The sequence below is a fragment of the Leiobunum rupestre genome, chromosome 6, assembly GCF_980474605.1.
Source record: "Leiobunum rupestre chromosome 6, qqLeiRupe1.1.hap1, whole genome shotgun sequence".
Taxonomy (NCBI): Eukaryota; Metazoa; Arthropoda; class Arachnida; order Opiliones; family Sclerosomatidae; genus Leiobunum; species Leiobunum rupestre.
Window position 1 is genome coordinate 49,459,560 of NC_143389.1, and position 14,050 is coordinate 49,473,609.

Genomic DNA, 14,050 nt, shown 5'->3' on the forward strand with positions numbered 1-14,050 from the left:
TTCGTTGAATTTACGGCTTTGGCGATATCGCTCTCTTCTCGTATTCGAGCGCGCGGTCAAAATGATGAACCCCGATTGGTTTTTAATCGTTCGCTTCGCCTTTATCGCTCTTCTCCTCGCGAATTTTGTGACCCGCGAAATTTCCCTTCTCGAACAATTTTTCCCCGGAGGTTTCGACTGCTACCGAATCGTAAAACTCGCCCGCCTTATTTGTGGAGAGCGGTTCCTTTGGAGTTTTACCTCCCAGGCCCTGATGCGCTCGTATATTTTCCCCAATCTAATCAAGAACCAGTATTTTTGTTACACGCGTACCTGTATACGTTTTATTCCGAGTTTTGGCCAGAGAACTGTGTATACAGACGATTTGATAAAATTTGGGTAAAATTTCCACTACCTAAATATTTTATTAGATTCTCGAGAATGAGCCGAACCGCAAACGCCGACTTGTTCACTTTGATATAACGTTATATTTAAATGAGGTCAACTTTAATATTATTTGAAAATAGATTGGATGTGACAGTTTGGTTTTTAGAGCGCGTTACAATTGTAAATGGAGATTGAGCACCCGGCGTTATAAACGGTAACGTCTACGTTTGCGCGGTGGTTTGCGGACGTTATATCAACTTGATAAGCTAACTTATCTCTGAAGTTCCCTTTTAAACGTCCATCGGGCTCTGCTAAACCTATCTAATACACTTATTCGACTTCATTAGAAAGCGCTTGATTTAGTTAATTAAGACCAAAAAGTCGATCAGTTTATAGAAACAATAATTACTTCTTAAACCAAACCAGGAATTGTTATATTTATTCATGACTCAAATACAATTAGCTATTTCAGTTTATATAATACTATAGAGCCACGTAGCGGCAAACGTGAGAAGCTCATAAACTGCTTGACTTTCATCTGCTTAGCAGACGCTTTGTATTTTTATTATGGCAAATCGTCCGCTAAGCAGACAAAAATCCAGCAGTCTATGAACTACACGCGTTTGCCACTACGTGACTCTATTTAAACTATATATACTATACTATATTTCTAAAGCGGGGGGCCAGACTCCTTATAGGCCTAGGGGCCCAGGATCTCTAAGTCCGGCCCTGGACTTAATAATTAAGACTTTAACAACTATTTTGCTGTTTATGACGAATTAAGAAATTCAGCTCATATTAAAGCTAAATGTCTGCGTATAATTTTGAAAACGAAAGGTTTCTGTTTGAGAGAGGAACTTCGGTTGTAGATAATGCTGACATGCACGAAAGTTAGTCTCGTACGTCCTTAGTAACCTAAATACGTTCTTAACCTTACGGAATAGTTTCTTCTAAATGGCCCCTATCAAATTTTTTAACCTCACGTGGCAGGTCAAACATGTAGTTTGTTTAAGAAAAACACACTGTATTCCGTAACATTCTCCTGACGAAATGGAGCCGCATTAAATGGTACGATCTCGGGATGATATCCCCTTCTCCGCCACCTCCGCCACATTCCTCTCGAGTTCACCCCTCTCTCGGCGCCCTTTTATTTGTTTTGGCCGGAACCACCGGGTATTGTTTTCATCTTCCGCCTTCTTCAGATACCGCCACTCGAAGAAGCCTAGTCAAAGGGAGACAGAGAGAGAGAGAGAATAGGTGGAAGGATGGAGAAGAGAGCTCTTTGGTATCTAGTCGAGATAGATAGATGATACTCTCCGCAGCGGGCCACAGTCGTCTGTCGGTACTATATAGAGAAAGGATCTTCAGAGGTGAACTAAACCGACGCGTGCCGCGAAGATTGTAAAATCCTAAGTCCAACTAGGATGAGTCCCGCGTACTAGAAATCTAATTGGATCAGTTCATTCGGGGATGTATCCGAAAAACACGGTTTGTCCGCCTCCGCGTTGAGGTCATAGCGAGAATGAGAGTGGCCTATGCTTGATTAAATCCGCAAAGGCGAGTAGGCCTCGTCGAGTGTATGTCCTTTAGTAATAAACCTTCCTTTCCTGGAAGACCAGAAAGCGCCGTTCTAACGTAACATCGCGGTGGCCAGTAGCCCGGAACTCTGCCGCCGCCTCCGTTGGACCGACGTGGTTAAACTAAGACACTCGATGAGAACTAATTTTTCACATAACTTTCGCGCCAGTGAACCGACCTGACAAATTGTTTCGGGCTCCTCCCCGCCGTTTCCACCCGCAATTATTCTCGCTCCGGTTGAGTTTTCTCACTTTTTGACCTTTACCCTTCCTTCTTTTACGTTCTCCCGCTGGTCGTGTTCCTCCCCGCTAATATACGAATATACTGCCGAGCTGAAATCCGTCTTCTAGCAGTTTGTTTATGTACGAAATATTTGGGATTTGACGCGGCGGACTCAGTTGGAAAGACGAGAGACTTTTCCAGGAATGAATAATGACAATCCAGCTCCGAAATAACTCGACCTTTCCTCTCAAAATGTTGACCTTTAAACGCGACCTTCCTCGTCTAAACCCTCGACTCCGGAAGCTTCCCTTTTACTTAGTATTTCGGTTTATTTTTGGTGGCGGTAACGGGGTCACTTCGATTCTATAATTGCGCGGAGACTATATATAATCACGGCCGAGTTTATGACATTTCGCGTCTCTCAATTTTGCCGCTTTCAGTTGGATCAGCCCGTTTGCGGAAGCGACAGCAACACCTATCCCAGCGAATGTCATTTGCGCGTCGCCTCCTGCGAGAAGAAAATTGCCATTCTGGTCACCAGCCGAGGACCGTGCGGTTAGTATCTACGTATTTGTTATTTAATGGCCGAGGGTGTTCGCGTTCTCCAAATTAATTCCTAAAATGAGTTTTCACGCTTGCATTTGGAAACAAAAAATTTCATTTCAACGTTACGAAAGTTGGGACCATTGAATTGGGAATAATGCTGCTAGAATTACAATTACGATTTCAGTTGCCATGGTTACGCGGGACCTGTTCTGAGAAGACTGTACGCAATTCATCTTTATAATTAGGCGGTAGCGCCATCTATATTTTGTAAAGTTATATGGCTAAAAATAAATAATTATTAGCTAACTCGCCGTAGCTTGTGTTAAAAAGGATCGTTTTGACAGAATAAAATAATTTTTAAACAACTTCAAAGGTTTGTTTGTTAGGAGATATCATACATTTCAATTTCGCGTCAGATTCGCGCAAAAATTCAATTGCCATTTAGTGGCCACTACTAGAGACAGATGCCGCCACGGTAGAACGATAAAGTTGATAAAGTTTCCTTATTGAAAGAAATTGGTCCCGCGCCAGCCAGATTTCGTTGTACCTCTATTTATTCCCAACTCAATGGTTGGGACATTACGAAATTTTGAACGCGGAAATAAATGGACTTAAAATATTCCGTTACCATTTTATTATTTTAAATCGAGAATCTTTCTAAGAGGGTCCTTTAGTCTAGCGGTGCCTGACCAATATTTTACTTTCTTCTAGATGTGTGCGAGAAAGTGCATTGTAAATACGGCGCCCGTTGCGAGGATGGTCAGTGCGTTTGTCCTTCCGATTGCCCGGACACTTTCGAACCCGTTTGCGCTAACGACGGCTCCACTTATTCTAACGAATGCGAAATGAGGAAAAGTTCTTGCCAACAAAGTCAAGAACTCAACGCCCTCTTCTACGGCGAGTGCGAAGACGCCGGCGCGTCTGGAAATGGCAAGAGACCCCGATTCCTTCTTATAGATAGATTTTTCTATTTCTCTCCCTCTTTACGAATCCACTCTTAAGTTGACTTTATATAAAATGTATCCTTCTTTTGGGAAGTATCTCGTTCTGTCTTCACTGACACAACGCCTACACTCCCGCGGTACAGGTCTCGGCTCCGGGGCGGGCACGGAGAGATGCGACGAGAAATCTTGCTTGTTCGGAGGAGTTTGCGACTACGACACCGAAGGATTAACGACTTGCGTCTGTCACTTGCAATGCCCGACTATCAAAGAACCCGTCTGCGGCTCCGACGGGAAACTCTACGACAACGAATGCCGGCTTCGAGAAGAAGCTTGCAAACAACAGAAACAAATCAAAACGTGGGCGCTCAACAAATGCAAAGGTTTCTTGTTTCGTCTCTTTTTCTTCGGCAGCCTCTTAAATCCGCTCCTTCTCCTTCGGGAGCTCTGAACTTTCTCTTTGGGTTTTTCTCGCCAATGGCTCTCACTTTATTTTCAAATATTTTTCTCTTCCGCGTGCCTGTGTGGTTCTTCGCTGGTTAGACGCGCGCATCCCGTCGACGCCTTGCGACGGTGAGGTTCCTCTGGTTGACCCCGTCTCGGGCCAGGATTACGACTGCTCTCAAGGGAGCAAAGGTTGCCCTCCTAACAGTTACTGCCATAAAACTAACTTTTTCGCTAAATGTTGTCGCGAAGGTACATATATCAATTTTATTATCCTTGTATTTTCCCCTTCTTCCGCGCTAGAACTAAGCTTCGAATTTTGGAATCAATTATATCGTATTACCAGAAGCCTATAATAAGTGAAGTCTCTAACTCCCTATACCGCCAACGTAAAACTTTTGAAACGTCTTGTTTTCGACACGGAGCAAAGAAGAAATTAACGCGGCCTAGGACTAGCGAATCTAGTGAGCGCTGTATTTAGTCTTTGTAGCGGAAAAGTAGTTTGCTCTCCAAAACGTCGGTTGGCAAACTTGAAACGTAGGTATAGAAAACTTTAAACGCGAAAGGCGGACAAGGCTTAAGGTTTTTCAAAGCGTATTGAAATATCGCCTTCAGAATCAAGATTATTGTTCATTAGTATGTATATTTATGATAGCAAATATTAGTTTTAATATTTATTACCTTTATAATGTAGAAATTACCAAGTTCAATAAAAACGAGGTGAGTCTCAAAATTTAAAAATCCCCAGCAAAATCCTATGGGAATTCTACGAGCTAAAATGTAAAGAATCGTCTGCATTTTTCAAATGTTTTCTCCGCTACTGCTCGCGTATGAATCGAGGGGCTATCCAATCATTCCAATGTTAAAAATTTTGTACATCTGATTTCAGATTTCAAGTGATTTCAATATTTAATTGATTAAAGTTATTAAAGGTACTATAATTTACGTGATTTCAAGTTATTTCCCTGCTGATTTGTACACCTGAAGTCCCTCGGTATGAATATATCGAGAGGACTATATTTTCGGGCCACATATCGCCTTAACAAATCTGTATCCCTCCGAATACCTCTAGTTCGAAAACGCGGCGTTTTACGATTTTGGGCGAGTTAGAGGCTTATCTTATTATAGGCTTCTGGTATTACCTATTGGAATTTTTCTTATCCCAAATTCTTATACCGCTATTTTTATCGTTCAATAGTGGCTTTAATTAAAAGTTGCGTTGACACTGTCCACGGATGCTGTCCTGATGGGAAAACATCGGCTCAGGGACCTAAACACGCCGGATGTCCGAGTAGGATTTATTTCTTTCGTTTTATATTTTTTGGCTTTTCTTTCGTCTCTGGTCAATTCTTCGTTTACTTTATCTTATCTGTAGCGGTGATGAGCGCGCTCCTCTCATATTGAGTGGTTTTTGTCATTTTGAGCGAAATTGAACTGTAAAATATCTTTTTAAAATAGCGCAAAACGGAATTGAGAGGAGTGAAATTTTTACATCTAAAAAAAGAGCGAAATGAGAGGAGCGTAATTTTACCACTCAAAAAAGTCGATATGAGAGGAGCGACATTTTTACCTCTCAAAAAAGAGCGAAATGAGAGGAGCGAAATTTTTACCGCTCAAAAAAGAGCGAAATGAGAGGAGCGAAATTTTTACCTCTCAAAAAAGAGAGAAATCAGAGGAGCGACATTTTTACTTCTCAAAAATTTCACGAGCGCGAGTGGTGCGCGAGCTGAGCGATTCTTTAACAAAAGTGCCCATCACTGATCTATAGAAATAAGGAGTGAAAACTCTAGTAAATATTGAAAATAAGCCTCGCGTCTGGTTTTGGTTTGTATTTTTAGGCGTTTGCCAGTGTAATCGTCTGGGCTCTTACGGTCAAACGTGCGACCCGGTGAGCCTCCAGTGCCCTTGCAAGCCGGGAGTCGGAGGTCTTCGTTGCGATCGTTGCGAGGCCGGATTCTGGGGACTTCATAAAATATCCGAAGGCAATATCGGCTGCATTCGTAAGTTCTCTTCCGTTGTCTCATTTTCCAAACATCAGACTCGTAACCTACGTCGCCCTTTTACCGGCTGAAACGCCGGCCCTAATTTTAGACTAAGACCATAGATATATGAAATAGTATAGATCCACAATAGTTGATTTTATAAAATGTCTTTACGCTTGCCCAACTTGTTGAAATGTTGCCCTGGAAAGTTCAGCCAATGCCTAAGAATGAGTTCATAAACTCTTTAGTGGGAGAGAAAACGGATCCACAGCTGAAGCGGGGAGGCAACATTTCAACAAGATGGCCAAGGTTATTTTATAAAAAGAACTATTCTACGAGGGATTGATACGGAAGTGACAGCTAGCAGACAACGCGTATTTTCTGGATGCGCTACGTTATAGCGCCATCTTTCCACCAAAAGCAAGAAAAAATGACACGTGATCTCAACTCCACGTTACTCTTAGGGCTATCAACATTATTAGGCCTAATCAATCGCGTTCGTTTTTCCAAATTTATTAATTATGAATTCCGATAGATGGCACTATTACGTAGCGCATCCAGAAAATATTTTCCAAATACTAATCTTGGTTACCGATAGAGGGCACTATTACGTACCGCATCCAGAAATTATGGGTCAAAATTTGATCAAACATTTTGTTTTTAAAAATTTTATCAAACATTTTGTTATAAAAATTTGATAAAACATTTTGTTATAAAAATTTGATCAAAAATTTTGTTATAAAAATTTGATCAAACATTTTGTTATAAAAATTTGATCAAACATTTTGTTATAAAAATTTGATCAAACATTTTGTTATAAAAATTTGATCAAACATTTTGTTATAAAAATTTGATCAAACATTTTGTTATAAAAATTTGGTCCAACATTTTGTTATAAAAATTTGGTCCAACATTTTGTTATAAAAATTTGATCAAACATTTTGTTATAAAATTTTGATCAAACATTTTGTTATAAAAATTTGATCAAACATTTTGTTATAAAATTTTGATCAAACATTTTGTTATAAAAATTTGATCAAACATTTGGTTATAAAAATTTGATCCAACATTTTTTTAACGAATAACACTTCTATTGATCAACCATTTTCGTAAGGAATATATTTTTTATGAAATTTTGATATCATAACATAATTACTCATAAGTATGCCACTGTACCTTTATTCCATTCAAAAATCTTTATTAAGGGTTTGTTTCACCACGAACCAGTAAAAAGGTGGACTACGTTAGATTTTAACCTTTTTATTAATCCTAGTGATTTTGGGAGTCACACTATTGGCTACTAACGTATGTATTTAAGCCAATGGAAAACCTCTAAATTGAGAAGGAATTTTTGGTGTCGGAATTTTAGTTAGCCTAATGTAGCTTAATTGGAATTTATAAACTCGCTCGGTTTGTGCGAATGAAGTTAAATAATGAGTAGTTTAGAAAAATAAAGGTTGGGGAGAATGACAAGTAAGTGATCGCTTTCCGAAAATGGAACAAGTCGTCGAAGTGGGATATTCCACCAGCGTTATTAAAAGCCATACCAAGCCTAGAAGAGTTAGGCCTAGGCTCAAAAGAATCTGCACAGACTCCAACCTTGTAGATGCGACAGATTAGCAAATTCCATTCAATTGGTATTTCATCAAATTAAAATTAATCAAATTCTGATCGAATGTTATTTGGGCAAGAAAACGTTGATCAAATTCTGATCAAATACAATTTTATCAAATTCTGATCAAATACAATTTTATCAAATTCTGATCAAATACAATTTTATCAAATTCTGATCAAATACAATTTTATCAAATTCTGATCAAATACAATTTTATCAAATTCTGATCAAATACAATTTTATCAAATTCTGATCAAATACAATTTTATCAAATTCTGATCAAATACAATTTTATCAAATTCTGATCAAATACAATTTTATCAAATTCTGATCAAATACACTTTTTCAAACTTTGACCAAATTGTATTTGATCACATTAAATTTTATCATATTCTGATCAAATGACATTTGATCAAGTACGATTTAATCAAATTTCATATCAAAAATTGATAAAAAAAATATTTGATTAACTTATATTTCAATCAAATACCACTTTCGAATTTTCCAAAATTTTATCAACCATTTTTGTAAGGGATGAATATTTCAAAAGTGTCAAACATTGTTTAATAATAGTCGATATTTTCCCGTTGGCGTCTAGCGTGCACGTGCAACGAGCACGGTTCCGTACGGGACGACTGCGAGCAGATGACCGGAAGATGCGTCTGCCGACACGGAATCCAAGGCATGAAATGCGATATTTGTCCTCAGGGGATGGAACTCATAGCCGGAGGTTGCACCGATGGTAATGGCCATTCTGTTCCTTCCCCCCGTATCTCCTTAAGTCGAATACCTTTCCGCTTAGCAGACCAGAGCCATCGGGTCTATCGCTTTAATTGACAGTAGCCCTATCAGTGGGGCTTTCCATCATCGGATCGTTCGGACACGGTCTGTCACTTAAGCGTTTGACTCGAGTCAGCTCAGCCGGGTCGATTCCTAATTCACTCATTGTCTCGATACGCGAATAGAGTCCATCGCTCGAACAGTGCCTGGAACTTGCGCTCACCTGACGTGCCGATACGGCGCCACCTGCCGGGAGAAAGACGAACGAGCCCAGTGCGTCTGCGACATTCAATGTCCGACGAACGGGGATGGCCTTAACCAACAAACCGTCTGCGGGTCGGACGGCACCACTTACGGGTCAGAGTGCCAACTGCGACTCTTCAGTTGTCGATATCAGAAAACAATCACCGTCTGGGCGCAGGGTGCCTGTCAGAAAGGTACCGCGAAAAGTATTCTTTTACGCTTTTCGGCCATTTTAACCCGTAAACGCGTTCGTTCTATTTGTAAAAGGGTTCAACGTAGCCCCGCCACCGACCGTGGGACCAGTACGAAGATCCACCGTTCAGAAAACCTCAACCGGGGCGTTGCTTCCAGTAGCGGAAGTTGGAAAGTCCACTAGAGAGCTTCCAGACGACTTGGGAAATAAATTGCCCGAGAATCTCTTCCTCAGTACCGTCCCCACCGTCGTCACACCAATCGAAAAGAGAGGTATTTGTTCCACGGTATCAGGAATTTTCAATCCCTTTCGAGTCATTTCATTTAAAACATTTCTCTAAATTTAAACAATTTAAATTTAATTTCAAATTAATTGGTTAGTAACCCTTATTGTAACTGACAATTAGAGTACCCGAGGTGTTTATTGCCGATTTTGTTCAAAGTCGACCGTAATGTAGACCTATATGAGATTTGAAATTTCCCAAAAGTAGACCCATTAGTTTTGCAAAAAAAATAAAAAATATCCATTTAAAAAAGTATGGAATTTTCTGTTTCAAATTTTAAAATCACGAAATGTTTAATTTGGACCATATTTAGGTCAATTTCATAAAGTTTGGGTAAATTGGGACATTTTTGAAGTAAAATTGTAAGAATTTTTGGGTAAAATAAGGAAAAAATCTTATTCTTGTTTTAAGTGGTCAAAAACATTTTCGGTTGCCATGACAAATTGAATGGGTAGTGCAACGTCTACTTTTGGGAAATTTCATATCTCATATAGGTCTACATTACGGCCGACTTTGAACAAAATCGGCAATAAACACCTCGGGTACTCTCCTTGAACATAGTTTACGAATGTCAAATGTTGATGTCCAATTATTTTGGTATCGGAAGAAAAGGAAGACTTTGGCTGGTGTGTGAGTTGGATAAATGATTTCCCGTTCGCGGTTCCAGGTCCAGTAATGGAAGAATCGCCGGTGGAGACCCCTGCCTTTTCCGGTCGCTCGTTCCTGGAAATGGCGAAACTCAACGCCAATTCTAGATTGTCCATCGAACTGGAATTTCGGACTTTCGCCGATCAAGGCATCCTTCTCTACAATGGTCAGACGCCCGCCGGTAAAGGCGATTTCGTCTCTTTGGCCATTAATGACGGACACGTCGAATTCCGGTCAGTTGATCTCTAACTTTTAACTATCTTTTGCTCAATAAATTTCTTCAAATCGAGTTGTAGACGAAATCACCGTATATTTAAATAAAAATTGTCTAATTTAACTTACCGGGAAACCGTTACCAGGGAAAAAGTAAATAAAGAGATTAAGCCGACTCTAGAAACGAGTAGCGAAAACGGTACTTGACCTTTTGCCCTACGCGTCATAAGGACGGCTCACACCTGTCGCCGAGTTCGAGACGGAAATCGGCCAAGATAAGCATTCCAAGCCGGAACAATGGATTTCCGAAGATGTAAAATCGAACTTATTGACTTTTACGAGTTTTGGCGGTGCGTAAAGTCGCTGAGAAATCTCGCGGGAACTTTTATTTTAAAGGCAGAGCCGGTAAATGTGAATTCTTAGAAATCTCGCGAGAAAATCCCAAGATTTTTTACCAAATTGACGGGCCCTTGCTAAAACCAAAATTGAAATGTTTTATCGATGTTCAGCTGGGAAACCAAAGTCGATTTTCTCTCCAAAGTCGCTTCACTTTTTTTATCGGTTTCTAAATTTGTAATTTTTTGTTCGTCGGGAGAAGCATTGATTCTTTTTGATCCGCAACAGCGGCTGATTCAATACGCCACGAAGAGAATAAGGCACGAAATAATTGCTCCAATCTTTTTTCTGTCTTATAAGCTCGACCGACGATTTTTTTCCTCTCGCTTCTACGTCTTATTTTCGCCGGGACTTCCTCAGTCTGCTCTTCTAAGATTTAGTCCCTTAGTCGATAAACTCCAGTAAAACGTGGCATTCAAAATGATAGGTTTTTGATCTTTTTATCCCCATCTTCCTCTGTGTGGGTGGGCGGCGGTATTAAATTCCTTTTCTGAAATTTCCTTTTAGATGGAAAAGTACAAAATGAAAAAACGTTGTAATGTTAAATGTATAAGAATATTATTGATTGGATTTTTTCCTATATATTGCCGGTAAAAACTTGTCCATTTGAGTTTCGTACTTTATACGAAGATTCGCTATTGTAGATACGCCTAGTTCTTAGAAATTCTTTCGATTTACCGAATGGGGGTTTTTTTTGTTACTATACCGTCCGTGAAGATAGGCGAATTGGCTAAATTCTTTTAGCGTGTGTTTCGACAAGTCGGATCGTGTTTCAAGTTGTAACGTTGTACTCGCGGTTGCCACGATATATATATATATATATATCGAATTTGTACTGTTCAACGATTTTGTTAGCCGAGACGCCACTTTGGCGCGTCTACAGACGAGAGTATACTTGAAAGGTATAGTTTTTTAAGAGATGGGTATCCGTATATATTTACAGGTATAACTTGGGGAGTGGGGCTGTAACCTTGAGGTCTCCTCAAAAACTCCAAGTGGGTCGATATCATCGACTGGTGGCCAAACGGTACCTCAGGGACGGACTGCTCAGTCTCGATGACAAGGAGGACGTCTCCGGTAGGAGCCAAGGAATGCTCAAGTCCTTGAACCTGGAAGAAAATCTCTACTTGGGAGCGGTTCCCACCAAAAGCAAAGGGTAAAGAGAAGTCGTTATAGTTTGAAACAAGGCCTAACGCGATCGTTAAGTTAAAGTTCTAATAGCTACGAATCATTTTAGAGTTTTTGACAATATCGGAGTGACTAGCGGTTTCATTGGTTGCATAAGGCGACTCCGAATCGGCCATAAGGAGATTGACCTCCGATATCCGAAATCTAAAGACATTATTAAAGGCAATCAAATTGGTAAGAAACACCCCCATTTAATAGGACGCGTAATTATACTAATTGCGACGATTTTAATGGACAGCGGAATGCACTCAAAACCCATGCAGTAGTCTTCCTTGCCTCAACGGCGCTACGTGTCTTCCAACGAGCAAACAATCTTTCACTTGCAAGTGCCACGAAGGATTCTCCGGTACTTTGATCAATAGTTGATTTTATTAAATAAATAGTGGTGTTGCCCAACTTGTTAAAATGTTGCTCTTACGTCACAAGACACAGCTTTATAGATCTTAAAATAAATTCGGAAAGGATAATCTTATTAGCTAAGACGAATGCGGATAAATATTTCTAACTCCCCCCGTGATTAAATTTTATTAGCTGAAAACTATTCGTGAGTTCTGAACCGTTAAGAGAACGGCCTAGGACTGAGCTTTAACGTCACGCAAAAGTTCTGGATAGTTCAGAACTTTTGTACGAATAGTTGTGATTCGTACGATTTGACGTACGCAGCCCGATGTGCAGACGAATTTTAGAGATTTCAACCTTGAGTTCCGGCCAGTACTTGCTCTTGAGCAGGTACCATTTAGAACGGTTCAACAAGAGGTTCTTGTCTGCGAATAGTTTGCATTTGGGTAGTTCTAGAATTTTTTTGCCGAATAGTGCGCATGGGGACTGGTTGAACGGTTCAGAACTCACGAATAGTTTTCAGCTATTATCAGATTTAATAATTACACGTGCGACAAAAAATGCGCGATATCATCGAGCTTCACGCGTTTTAAATTTAAAAATCCTTCCTTTTGACAGTTTTTATTTACACACAAATAATTTCTTTTAGCATCTATTAGTATCAGAAGTAAATGAACCGAAGTTATCAGACTACTATACTCCCCATGTTGGATGCGTTTTCCTTATGAAGTTACATTTTGACCTCGAATTTGAAATTTTGCACGCTCCTAAGCCGAAAAAAAACGTTTTGGTTTTAATGAAACAATTTTTTATACATAGAAATAGCTATACCCACAATTCCCAAGTGCAATTTATCACGTAAAAAGACGGGGATGGAAATTAGCTTTTATTTGACTCGATTTTCTAATCATTTTCATAAGGAAAACGCCCTCCGATTCTAATCGCTATTTCGATTACTTCGGTTCATTTACTTCTGTTAGTATATTCTTCACACGACCGATTTTCACGGGCTCTTGAAAAATCTATATTCCTCGCGACTGTAGACTTATAAAAGTAAGAGACTCTGACGTAAGAGCCACATTCAAACAATAAGGCCACGTTAAATTATAAAAAGAACTATTAATTTATTCCCCATTAAACTCCCGAATAGACGCATTCACATATTGCCTACAGGGAAATATGCAAAAAGGGGCGAAATCCACCCGAGGTACCTTCCTATTTAATCATGTTTGAGGTAGAGGGCGACACTATAAAGTTTATGAAAAATAAACTTTTTTAAAAAGTTATTAATTAATAACTAAATTATAGTACTTTAAATTTTTATGAAAAATATTTAATTTTTGTAATTTAAATTAACAATTAATTTTAACAGTAGTTAATACTCTCCGCCATAGATGGCACTATAATACAATTTTAAACTAACCAATCAGGGAAGAAAATTTTGTATTTTAAATCTCGACAAAACCGTTCTCCACTAAAAACTGAAAACTTTCAACCAATCATTGAAAATAAAAATTATGACGTCATGTTGCTATCAGAGCGCCATCTACTAACAAATAACGCCATCACCACGTTACTTCGGATGAATTTTACCCCTTTAAAGTCGTCTTTTCCCGTTAAAAATTGTAAATCGATCTATTCCGTTTCAATTCAGGCGATTCTTGCCAACTTAAGGACGAACCTTGCGTCCAGGATTGCGACAAATCATCTTGCAATAAAAGTTCGTCTCGCAAAGGAGGAAAACCCTGTCCGGAACGTAAGTTCGAACGAATCTTTTTATTTATCAAAAAAAATCTTCCCCTTCAAAAGCATTCTCGACGAATAAGTACAGTTTTGGAAATATTAAAATAAGTCACCGAAATTCAACGCATCGGCCGTTCTCTCCCTATTTGGAATTTTAAATAAAAATCCTTTCTTCCGCCGAACTTCATTCTTCGCCCACCCTTTTGATAAATAAGACGCGCTGCCTTCCCTGTGTCGCCTCTTTTCGGTCCTTTCTCGACGGTAACGTTTCCTCCGGAAATATCTTAAAACGTTCCAGCAAGCCTCCATTATTTCCCTCCTTCTGATGTC

The 14,050-nt window shown here is 39.5% G+C and overlaps 1 protein-coding gene across 1 annotated transcript in view; it reads left to right on the forward strand.

The window, feature by feature from the left end:
- Positions 1-14,050, forward strand: part of LOC149941331 (agrin-like) — a 213,099-nt gene that overhangs the window by 182,849 nt on the left and 16,200 nt on the right. The window contains exons 8-21 of the mRNA XM_090179880.1: positions 2,607-2,721; positions 3,424-3,642; positions 3,800-4,036; positions 4,197-4,349; positions 5,296-5,388; positions 5,936-6,097; positions 8,293-8,436; positions 8,660-8,911; positions 8,985-9,182; positions 9,861-10,074; positions 11,394-11,606; positions 11,688-11,812; positions 11,877-11,984; positions 13,632-13,733. Of these exons, the coding sequence (XP_090036006.1) occupies positions 2,607-2,721; positions 3,424-3,642; positions 3,800-4,036; positions 4,197-4,349; positions 5,296-5,388; positions 5,936-6,097; positions 8,293-8,436; positions 8,660-8,911; positions 8,985-9,182; positions 9,861-10,074; positions 11,394-11,606; positions 11,688-11,812; positions 11,877-11,984; positions 13,632-13,733 (2,335 nt within the window). The remainder of the gene's footprint in view (positions 1-2,606; positions 2,722-3,423; positions 3,643-3,799; positions 4,037-4,196; positions 4,350-5,295; positions 5,389-5,935; positions 6,098-8,292; positions 8,437-8,659; positions 8,912-8,984; positions 9,183-9,860; positions 10,075-11,393; positions 11,607-11,687; positions 11,813-11,876; positions 11,985-13,631; positions 13,734-14,050) is intronic.